The 11,974-nt window shown below is 37.4% G+C and overlaps 1 protein-coding gene across 7 annotated transcripts in view; it reads left to right on the forward strand.

Moving 5' to 3' along the window:
* Window positions 1-1,241: 1,241 nt before the first annotated feature.
* Window positions 1,242-11,974, forward strand: part of ATP2B1 (ATPase, Ca++ transporting, plasma membrane 1) — a 34,105-nt gene continuing 23,372 nt past the window's right edge. For 3 of the 7 annotated variants that reach the window (XM_009882613.1, XM_009882606.1, XM_009882610.1), the window contains exons 1-6: window positions 1,242-1,641; window positions 6,443-6,640; window positions 7,513-7,767; window positions 7,848-7,973; window positions 8,344-8,487; window positions 11,466-11,504. In XM_009882613.1, coding sequence (XP_009880915.1) covers window positions 1,437-1,641; window positions 6,443-6,640; window positions 7,513-7,767; window positions 7,848-7,973; window positions 8,344-8,487; window positions 11,466-11,504 — 967 coding nt within the window. In that variant the 5' untranslated portion in view covers window positions 1,242-1,436. Of the gene's footprint in view, window positions 1,642-6,442; window positions 6,641-7,512; window positions 7,768-7,847; window positions 7,974-8,343; window positions 8,488-11,131; window positions 11,138-11,465; window positions 11,505-11,974 lie in introns of all 7 variants that reach the window. The other 4 variants (XM_009882607.1, XM_009882611.1, XM_009882608.1 and 1 more) reach the window with 3 other exon arrangements.

Here is an 11,974-nt window from a genome sequence, read left to right on the forward strand (position 1 = left end):
AGACTATCCTGGAACAAAGACCTTAAATTTTTGGTAATTAGGTGCTTATAGCTAGACCTCAACATGGACATGGTTGTTCAGCCAAACAGTTCTCTAACCTAGTAGGGCAATAGCCAGAAATCTTTTCTTTGCTATTTGACTCTTTGCTTTCATAAAGCAATGCAGTGAGTGGTAACTGTTTGCCTTTGTTAGGCATATGACACCTGGGGGTCTTGTTGATCTGGAAGTGTCCAAGTTATTGTTCATCTGAGCCTGACAGTCGTAATGTCTCATGGGGGAATATATTGTTACTTGTGCTCACCGTGCCCCGTTAAGTCGATAAAGCTGAGTTACACGATTGAACTTCTGTCTTAGGCACACAGCAGATCTTTATATAGGCATGAAGTGTTTGTGCGTTCACTATACTGTTGTGCATATACATGTGTACATGCAAGATGTGTCAGCCGAGTGCCTGTGCAGGTTAAGAATCCTGTGGGTAGATGTTAACTTCTCAGTTACAGTGCTCTGATAATCAAATGGAAGAGCTGCTCTTAGTCTCCCTATTCCTTCTGTAGGAAGGTGATATTGTGCAGTTTTCCCGTCTGTTCAAAAAACTAAATGCAGGTACTGTGGGAGGCTTGATTTGTGATGAAATGGGCTGAAGAGAGGGCTAAAAGTGTTGGACACAAAAATGCATTAAGACCTAAGTCTGCCTAAAGATATACTCCTACTTACACTACAAAAGTATTTCATGCGTGGGCTAACTTAGCGTTGAAACCATTTTCCTTGAGGTTTGCACAAATGAATTTGTGGGAACACACAATAGCTGTTCATTCCAAACTCGGTGAAAGCTTCGGTGAAAAGTTGGGATCTTTAACTTGAGAACGTTCTTACCCCATGTGACATCACTGGTGGATGCTCCTAACTCCATTTCCACGGAAACAGATTTACTTCCAGCTGTTCAAGTTTCCTCTTGATGATGAACAATAGTTATACCAACCAAAATGCAAGATTTAAAGGCAACAATAAGAAGTTAATGATTTAAGAAAGTATAACAATGCAAGGTTATTTTGGGATGGGGAACATCCATTTTATGCCTCTTCACTCGTTCCAGCTGGTTTCTAACTAAAAATATTATAGGAGATAAGAAGAAATTATCCTTAGGCAAAAATTTGTTTTGTAACCTCAATACAAATAGTAGGGTTGTCTTACAATGTATTTCAGTATAGCTGTTATGTAACTGAATGTATATTTATTCTTTCCGTTTTGCTTGGAGAACAGAATGCGCCATGGGACAACCTCAAAGATATCTCTCCAGACGGGGTCTCTTACTTGGGTGATGTGTCTCCTCTCCTGACTGTCTTCATACCCAAAGGATTTATTTTCCTTTTGGAAATATTTTAAGTTGAAGTCTTCTTCCTTACTGGAAACTGTCTACACTAAAGACTGCACGCATCATGGGTGATATGGCAAACAACTCAGTTGCATATAGCGGTGTAAAAAATGCTGTAAAAGAAGCTAATCATGGAGATTTTGGAGTTACTCTTGCAGAGCTCCGTTCTCTTATGGAACTTCGAGCTACAGATGCACTGCATAAAATACAGGAATGCTATGGAGATGTACATGGCATCTGTACAAAATTGAAAACTTCACCAAATGAAGGTAAGTCAATTTTAATACTATTATTGAAGAATCTCTATTTAGGAAATTTTCTTAGTCAAACAAACTACATTTTTTTTTTTAATGTAATAAAGTTTATAAAAAGTATTTCAGTTACCATAATAAAATATGGCTTCTTACTCCTCTGAGGCAGTTATTCACTGGTAATAAGTAAGCAGGAGTGTTTTAAATAGTTCTAACTGCGTGTAAGATGTTGGATTAGTGGGGAAGTTGCACTTTGGCATAAAGTTAATTGATGTAGGCATCCACATATGGCGTAGCAATTCCATGTATCAATGTTTAACTTACTGTGAAAGTGTAAGGTTTTTGACTAGCTCATATGACCTGTATCGTTCACAATTCGGATCATGCTCTCATAGAACACAAGGTTTTAGTAGTCTAATGCAGTCCTTATTAATGCTTCTGTGTTGCTACCTATTTCTTCTATACCCTAATGTAACAGTTTTAGGCACTAAGAGGTATTGTCACTATTAGTAGAAGGTTTGGAAAGTGATCACACAATCTTATTCTCTAGAAATAGCATCTTTAAAAAAAGTCTTTGCTATGTTGGACTTGATGGCATCCTGTGAAATGTGGCTACCTGATGCTTATGCTTGCAAGAGTTAGTACTCCAAGATAGACTGTACAAATATGAAGGAGGAAATAAATGTCTCAAGTCTCCTTCCTGAGAGGTGTCCAGAAGTTTTCCTTAAGATCTGGCCCTCTCTTACTACGCTATTCCAATGTTAAATGAAAGCTATAAGCTTTAATTTGTGAAAGAAAAATGCAAGTCATACTGCTTAAGATATCTAAACTGTAATGTTTTTGCATATTTTTATCTAACATATCTAACTTCAAACAAACTTAATGTGAAGTCCTGCTGTTGGTAGTGATTGAGAAGTAGCAAAATCAAGATTTTGCCTGATTGTGGTGTCTCCACATTTAAGCACTCACACAGCTTTTTAACCAATGTGGTGTCATGTTGATGGCAGTAAAGTACCTGTTATCTTAATCCTGGAGAGCTGTTATTTTATGGTCTTCAGAATTGCTATGGGAAAGCTTGTCTCCTTGGATCAAGAAGCGCCTACTAATGCCACCAGATACCTTGGGTACGCCTGCATTTAGCATGTTTTGGCTTGATCTGCTTTTGAAGCCAGACTCCTGATTTTTAGACTCCTGAAATTATTTCAGTACATGAACTTGATTCTTCTTACCAAACTGAAAGTAGCCAATTGTCATACCTGACCTGCCACGGAATGGGAGTAGACGAGTTTTAGGCTGAAAAAGAAACTTTTAAAACATGAGTAGTACAAACTTCTGTTCCTCAGTGTCAACGAAGTTACAAAGTTCAGTGCATGCATGTGAAGCAGTGCTGTGGACAAGCAGTGTAACAACTCTTAGATAGAAGCAGCAGTCTCTTGTTACTCTGACCTGTTGAATAGTATTGAAAGGCAGGTTCCTTTCTCAGTGAAAATGGCTGTAGGTTTCTACAATCAGGAACTGAAATATGGATCTTGTTTTATAGTAATCTACAAGGCTTAAATATTATTACTGCAAGCTAGGTTGGCATACGATTGTAGATGGCCATGATGCGCTAAGCACCAAATACCTGGTATACTGCAGGATTCGCTTTATGTCCCTTAATGTAACAAGCAGGTTAACACACAGGAATAATGAGTGTCAGCGTACTGAAACTAGAAAGGGTTAGATGCCCTTTCCTGCAGATGGGTTCTGCTGTACTGTGTGATCAAGGCCTTTTCCTTTCAAAAGGATTTGACATTTAGATGTGCTGTCCTGCAATCAGTTAAATACAATCACTAACATCATAAAAGGGCACCATCTTTTTTTTTTTTTTTAAGTGTGAGAGCAGCACATAAACACAGCAAGGCCTCAAACAGTCAAACATGATAATTAGCTCAAAAGGTTAAGTAAGATGAGTTAGATCAGAGTCTTCTACAAAGGTGTCATTTTGGCTCTAAATCAATCCACAAACCTTTAGAGGACCAGCCTTTCGGTCAGATAAGCTGCTATAAATTTCGCTGAGGTAGTACTGGAGAGCTCTCGTAAAAGTAGAACTAGGTCTCTTCTTTTATCAATTTCAAGTTGTAAGTATAGAAATAGAGACATTTCTAATGGAGAGAATCTAGGTAAGATCTATGCAGAAAACTGCTCTGTGTTACACTAGTTCTGGCTCTAAAATCTTGTGTGTACACCTGCAAAGCCCTATGACATCTCTTCCTATTCAGAAGCTTTCTTTATGATATGAAATGCTGATTTGCGTAATTACTAGTGGCTTCACAGAAAAAGTACAGGTAGTTCCAAAATGCTAAACAGTAGATGAGTTCAGCTTGTATAATTTCTTTCTTTGAAGCTGTTGACAATGTAAGTCATTGCCTGTTTTCAGGTGAGATGTGGATCAGACCTACCTGTTTTGAAATGAGAAATGGGAACTCCCCTTTACCAATATTACTAAAAAAAGACACCAAGCAGACTTTACTGCGTAGTATTAAATGTTTATTATATCCTTTAGATGTGTAGAAACATATACAAATGTGAATAAATGAATGTTTGACATATCTGTAGTAGCAGAAGTCCTTCCTATATTCTGGAGAGATGGTCCACCTTCGATATTTCCACAGGTCTATGTAATTTTCATTATCTAGTAACTTCTACTTCTTGATTTCTAATAAAATGTGTATATGAAGCTTTAACAAGTCCCTTGCCTAGTATTTTTCAGACTTAACCCTAAATAACATGAATTACCCCAGTTCAGATACATAATGAACAATATGATAGCAGTAGTTTAGACCTCAGGACTATAGATTGTGAACTATGAAATTGCCAGTGGCGTGGTAAATGTAGCAAGTTCAGTAATGGTTCATGGTGTAATATAGCAAGTATTAAAAATACAAATGCTTTTTGTCTTTGCTAGGATTATTTACTAATCTTCACTAAGTGGTTCTGATAGTGGCTTGATTTTACATAGCCTTGTTGGAAAATGCTTTTCATTATTCGAAGACCATTGCTGTATACTTCTGATGTTCAGCATCCTGATGCGCTGTGAAGGGAGGAAGAAAGTGGTGCTGCTGACATTAAGTAAATAATCTTGCAAACTTTGCCATGCTAAAAGGATGACAGAAATGGTATCTTGTAAAATAGCAATATGGTCCAGCCTTTTGGAATGGCCAAGCTGTCCTTAGTTTTTCTAGATCCTCTCATATAGCTTGATTTTCATAACGGTCTTGCCAGGCTCTTTGAGTTGAGTGCAAGTAAGCACCTCAAAGCTTGAACTTCAAGAAGTGTAGTGTTAAGGCTAGCCAGTAAAATTGCTCCTTTCTATTAAACCTTCAAAGCCATGAATTCAAGGTGAATCTAAGAGTGTTAGAATAAATCTCATTTATTATATACACTAAGACTATGTTTAATTCATTTCACTTTTCAAAAGATTTGCATGTAGTATTTTGCTTTTCAGTTAAGTGATTACATAGCAGTTGTTAGCATTTAAAACTGAGCTTTGCAGTTCAGTAGTCCTTGCAAAGTGTCTTGAAATATCATGTGACAGTTCTAGGAAACGTCTGTTAGAGGTATTAAATACCCCACTTATTATGAAAGCCAGTTGCAGTGGTTGCTGTTCTTACTGATTACTGAGCGTGTTTGCAATGCCTTTATCACTAAGTAGTTGGGTTAACTACTAAAAAAACTGCCACTAGGAAAATTGTCGTCTTTTAAGCAGATGCTGATCATAACCTTGGGAGCAATATGGTTGAAGTATCCAGACCTTTGCTCTGAACATGGCTGGACGTTTCACCATTTTGCTTTGAAAAACGAGCTCATGGCTTAAATTCTGAATGGCAGGTTAGGCAGCTGGAAACTGTTGAAGGAGTAAACAGGACGTGTTCTTACGGAAGACTTTAAATGCACTGAATATACTTGGTATTCCTTTATTTCTAAGGACTTGGGTAACTCTTGAAGTATGCAGTGCCTTTTAGTGAAGGCCTCTCACTCTTGCCCGCTAGTTAGTGTCCCTTAAGGATGGTACGAAAGTTGAGACGGAGAAGAGGACTAGGAAAGAAATATGACATATTAGAAAGAAGATAGGTACAAAACGGAGGTGGCAGACCCTGCACAGTGCTAAATATGGACTCTCTCTATGTGAGAGGAGATAGAAAGAAAACAAAGCTTCAGAAGAGCAAACAAATGCTGTCCAGGTGGAATCAGCATCATTAAGTGCTTGGAGAGCTTCACCAGCTTTTTATAGTATTTTATATTGTAATTAAATTATACACAAATACAATATTTATAGTATTTTATATTATTATATTAAATATTTCATTATAAATGTTACATTAATTGTAGGATCCTAGGATGTTATCTCTGAATACAGAATCCCTACAGTGGGAACCAGAGCTGGCTTCACAGGCTGTGGTCTTGCTAAAGCTGCATGGTGCTACTCAGTCTCGATAGTAGTAACTCTACTAATGATCTTGTCTTGCAAACTTGTTTACTTTTTACAAAGGTATGTCTGTTACTATTACTCTGTTGCTATGTCATATTAAATGCAAGTAGGTAGACCATCAGCTTACTTTATATTGGCAAAGTGTGAACTATAAAATATAGCTGGTTTTGTGTACTGACTTTGAGTTAAAGTATAATACTTATGAAATTATATTTGAGATATGACTTTTCAGTATTGTTACTGAAATATGGAGTGGGACTTGACTCCATGAGTGGGAAGCCTCAATCGCTTCTGATGTGAGGGTGAAATGCAAGTAAATGTCACTAACTTTGTCTTATTATTAAATAGGTTTAAGTGGAAATCCAGCAGATATAGAAAGGAGAGAAGCAGTTTTTGGGAAGAACTTTATACCTCCTAAAAAGCCAAAAACATTTCTTCAGTTAGTATGGGAAGCACTACAGGACGTTACACTAATTATATTAGAAATTGCAGCCGTAGTATCCTTGGGCCTTTCTTTTTACCAGCCTCCAGGAGGAAATGAATCACGTAAGTAAACTTTTTAAAAAGTAGGTACCTACCTTTAGTATACTACTGGCTTTCCTGGTCCAACATACCTATACTGTAAATCTGATTGGAGACAGTAAGTCAGTGGAAAAGCAGCTTATTGTTTCTTATTGAGAAACTACTAAAACTCTAGCTTGCCTTAAAAGGGCAACATGATATTTCTCTGATCGTGATCTGGTATCATTCTGACCAAAACAGTGCCAAAGGTAAAGTGCAAGCAGCAGTAACAAGGATTTGTCTTAGATCTGGTCGTGTTTCTGGGCAAGTGTTTTTTTTTAGCTTTGCCTCAAATATTTAAGCAATTTATAATTTGCGGTCATGTGCTTTCTTTGGGGAGTCAGCAAGTCTTAAATTTTCCTTGATTTGCAACATGACACTGGTAACTTTCTAATTTAAGAAATGAAGCTATATTTATACTTCTAAAGGGAAGTTGAAGCGATCTGGCCTCCATTGAACTGAATTCTTGCAATGGTATCTGGCTTGTGAAGAGAAAGGTAAAGTGGGGAATGTTGAGAAAGCAGAAGGTGGTTAACTAGTTGTGTAGCTGGGCATTCTTATGCCATCATTTAACAAGACAATAAGGCCAGGTAAATTTCTTTATAAATTTCTCTTATGTTCACATAAGCAGGGATGTAAATTCTAGGTGGTTTAACTTCCTTGAGCTGCTCTAGCTTTCAGGTTCTTTTCCTTTTTTGTGTGTCGCTCTCACTGCAGATAAATGTAAAATTGCAAAGAAGGCTATCACAGAAAATGTTTAGCAACTATTAGTAGTTTCTTCCATTTGGCAAAACTTTTTTATTGTTGAAATAACTATCTGCGTGAACTTTCTTAAATCTAAAACCTGTTTTCTACAGTATGTGGATCAGTAAATGTTGGTGAAGAAGAGGAGGAATCTGAAGCAGGTTGGATTGAAGGAGCAGCAATCCTCCTATCTGTAGTTTGTGTGGTATTAGTAACAGCTTTCAATGACTGGAGTAAAGAGAAACAATTTCGGGGATTGCAGAGCCGTATTGAACAAGAACAGAAATTCACAGTCATCAGAGGTGGCCAAGTCATCCAAATACCAGTAGCTGACATAATTGTTGGAGATATTGCACAAGTGAAATATGGTAAACTTATTTTTAAAGTTGAACTTTCTTTTATTTTTAAAAAAGGAACTGCAGTCAACATACCCAGTGATCTCTCGTAGGTGATCTTTTACCGGCCGATGGTGTCCTCATTCAGGGAAACGACCTCAAAATTGATGAAAGCTCACTGACTGGAGAATCTGATCATGTTAAGAAATCTCTGGACAGAGATCCTATGCTGCTGTCAGGTGTGTAACATTTGACAATTCTTGCAGAAGGTGTTCTTTTTCTGGGGGTTAACTGGTTATTTAAAATTTTGAAGTTATAATCTGTCAAACTAGACCTTATTTAGGCTGGACTCCTAGAAGTATCCAAAACCAGTGCAATTAGTACAAAACTTTGTCAAAGTGAGCAGGCTCTTAAAACTGACAAACATTTTGTGTAGTTGCTGATGATTTTATTTTGCAGATAATTTTGGCAATTAAAGCTCTAGGGGAACACAGTGGTATATATACCCATCTCAGGGTTTTGTCGATGTGAAATTTGAAAACTCATTTCTTTTGTGCTCTGCCATACGACTGCTCAAGTATCACTGGAAAACCTGATTCAATCTTTCAGGTACACATGTGATGGAAGGCTCTGGAAGAATGGTAGTTACTGCTGTAGGTGTGAACTCTCAGACTGGAATCATCTTTACCTTACTTGGGGCTGGAGGAGATGAAGAGGAGAAGGAGAAGGAGAAAGAGAAGAAGTCTCAGAAAAGTAGGCATAATAATCTTAAATCCCTGGGGAGGGAGGTGTGAACTCCTGAATGTTACTGGATAAAAACGTATTCTGGTCATCTAGAGCTGGAAGTCTTTTTTTAAACCTTATACTTTCAGTAGGTTTCACTGGGGAAAAAAACAGTGACCTGAGAGTACACCACTACTTATAAATCTTGTCATGTGAATTTTTAGTTGAACTTCAGAGCTCATTGATCAGTTAGAGGTTGGAAAGTTGACATCTCTTAACCAGCCATACCATGTATAAATTGTTACACTGCTATATTATGTAACTTCGAAGTACATTCATGTCTAATAGCACATATTTGTTTATGGCAAACAGATTATTACCAATATCTTAACCTAGTAAGTATCTCATTCTGCTTTTGACAGATAGAAAAATGCCTGTACAGGGAGTTCTTCTATGACACTTAAAGGAGAAAAGCTTGTATCATTGAGACTGCTGAGTTTGTAGATATCTTAAGTATATAAGACTGGTCTTGACTAAAAATCAGGAGACAGCTTCTTCTGCCACTCCTTTTCTTCCAGAGCTGACACTTTGAATGCTCAGAGATATAAACAGGGCAAATCCCTAGCAGCACTTTTCTGTAAACTTTTTTTTTTTGAGAGAGAGAGATGAGGGGCTTGTAGCCCCAAGCATTTTGGAGCCCTTCTGTGAAATGGACTGTCTTCCTTATTTTAAAGGCCTTGCTCAGTAGCTGGAATTATAAGGCCACTTATGTATGCCATAGCCTTTATCCTGAGAATCAAAGCTTAGAAATGTTAACCAGTTATGTTTTGATGCTGCCTCTCACAAGGCATGTTCAGGACTGAGCTTCACCATAGCGAAATTTTTTTCTAGGAACTGTTGTGAGGTTTACTGGATGGGACTGAGCCTGAGGATTTTTAGTAGAAGAATACACTTTTTTCATCAGAGGAATATGAAACAGTAATAGAAAGCAATAAATGGAAAGCAATACAGAAATGCATTTAGGAATCTCAGTGGCCTTCAAACTAAAGAGGCAGTTGTTGTAATGTGTGCTCTGTGCAGGAATTAGGATTGAACTGTGCTTTTTGTCTTGTCTTAGTCCATAAATACTTTACAATTCTGACCCTTCTGAAGAAACTTATTACTCTAAGTTTCAAGAAGTAAGCTACAAGAATTGTTAAAAGAAAAACTGAAAGTTCAATATTAGTTTTCAGGCTCAAGTGTGGTAGTGAAGAGTAAAAGTTGACCTGCAAAGTTTTCAGGGATTAGTGTGGAACAGTTTACATCCTTTGTTCTTTCCCTTGCAGAGGAAGGAGAAAGAAGCAGGCAACAGTACCAGCTGCTACAGGAGATGTGAAGATGATTATAGCTTTTATTAACATTCTGCCAGTGTTTATTATTCTATAAGCAGAAGTCCTGTTGACAAGTAGTGTTTTGGAGTATCCTAGGGCCTGAACTCCTGTGGGGTTTTTGTCTCCCAAGATAGACAACTTCCTTTTTCCCTTAAGTAGGGTGCCTGATAAGATTCTCCTTGGTAAAACTCAGGTTAAACTAAATTAGCTTCTCTGTGAACGTTAAGGAGATTAAAGTGGCTATTTTTAGTTGGCTGAGTATGGCTTGGATCAGAGTGAAAGCAAATATATGTACAAGGAGTTAGAAGTAACTCAAGTGTAGAACTTCAGTCTTGTAAGAGGGAAATGGGAACTAGGAAAGAACAAATACTAAATTAAGATACAAAGATGAGTTATTAAGAAGTCTGAAGTAGCGTCTTCTAGAGAAGGTGAACATGTTCTGGTTTTTCGTTTGTTGTTTTTTTTTTCTCCTCAGCTGTTCTGAGGATCATCATGGGGAAATCTTAAGTATAGAAATCAGACTATGTCTACAGTAATAATGTAGTGGAGGTATTAAATGTCATGCCAGGCAGGCTGCTTGATAATTTGATTTTCTTCTACCTGAGTAGTCTCATGCATTTAATTCTACGTAACCTAAGGCTGAAGACTTGACGAATTACCAGTGATACTGAAAAATTCTGGGTTTTGTTCTAAGTTCCCCAGTTTTGTACTTTCATTGCAGGTTGTTGCAAAAAGTAACTATAACCCTTGCTTTCTCTACTTATGAGAAAAGTTTGTCACTTGCCAAGGTATTATCTAAATCTTTTTACCTGAAAACCCAAACAAAAGATGCTAGTGTACCCTCCCTGTCCCAATAAGCTACACACGATGTGTTGGTCTTCCAGTTAACTTTAAGGTTTCAGTCATTAATTTATTTCATTATTTCACTGTCCTTCTTTATGAACTCTTGTTGAACTCCATTTCTGAACAGAGGTAGAAGAGATATTTTATTATGAACATGAACTATTCTCTTAGTGGCGGAATATTGGTATGTTGCCAACAGATTATGTTCATGCTTGCGTAAATAGGGTTAGCATAGATCCAGTAATCCAGCGCTGTACCTCCATTAAGCTTTGGTGTGGATTTATAAATATTTTGTACTACAGTAGCTTCTGCAATGTTGTACAAAATCACTGATTCTGGAAGTGAGATCCTACAGTTCATTTATAGTAGTAGTCAGATACAGTTGGTAAGTGTTGGAAGAAGAACAGAAAGCAAGACTGAGGTCACCAGAATCACTTGAATGTTACAAATTTCTTCCCTAGAAAAACGTTTAGGCAAGCCTTTTCAAAGCTTTCCTCATAACTAATAAATGTCTGTGTCCATAATTTGTGCAAACTTAACTGTGGTAGCATAACACTGCCACGGTCTTGTATGGGAAAAGTCCAAAAAACAGATGTGAACTGTTCCTGTGAGTTGATTCACGCACTTAAAGCCTCAGTTACGTCAGCCCTCCTTTCTCTAGTTTTACACCTTTTTTTCCTAAAATGTCGTTGCTTGTTTCAGCATATGGTAGTGTATGCATTTTATATAAACATGAACACCGAAATGAACTCTGGACAGCCAATTTAAAACACAACTTGTTCCCCTCTCTGACAGGTAAAAAGCAAGATGGAGCTGTTGAAAACCGTAACAAAGGTAAATGCAGGTTCTCTGATACTTTCTTGCATATCCCTGTTTTCTGAGAATGTATGTAATGAATACATACTTTCTTAGGAAAATGCATCTTGAATACTTAGGTCCAAAGTGCTTATGCTAAAGACAGCATAAGTGAATCTGTCCAAGCCAAATGCTTAAATGAACTTGGTAGTCTCAACATAGCTAGGTACTACAAAAGTAAACTTTACCAATGATTTTCAAGCTATCTTGTTGAGGTGATTTAACCTTAGCTGGCTGACAGATGCTGACCCAGCTGGTCTCATTGCCCCTTCTCAGCAGAATGGGGCAGAAAATAGAATGAAAAGCTTGTGGGTTGAGAGAAGGATGAAGAGATCACCTACTAATTATCTTCATGGGCAAAATAGACTCAATTTGGGGAAGACTAATTTATTGCCAATTAAAAATAGAGTAGGATGGTGAGAAACAAAAACAACTAGAAACACCTGCCG

The sequence above is a fragment of the Charadrius vociferus genome, unplaced genomic scaffold (genome assembly GCF_000708025.1).
Source record: "Charadrius vociferus isolate BGI_N301 unplaced genomic scaffold, ASM70802v2 scaffold72, whole genome shotgun sequence".
NCBI lineage: Eukaryota > Metazoa > Chordata > Aves > Charadriiformes > Charadriidae > Charadrius > Charadrius vociferus.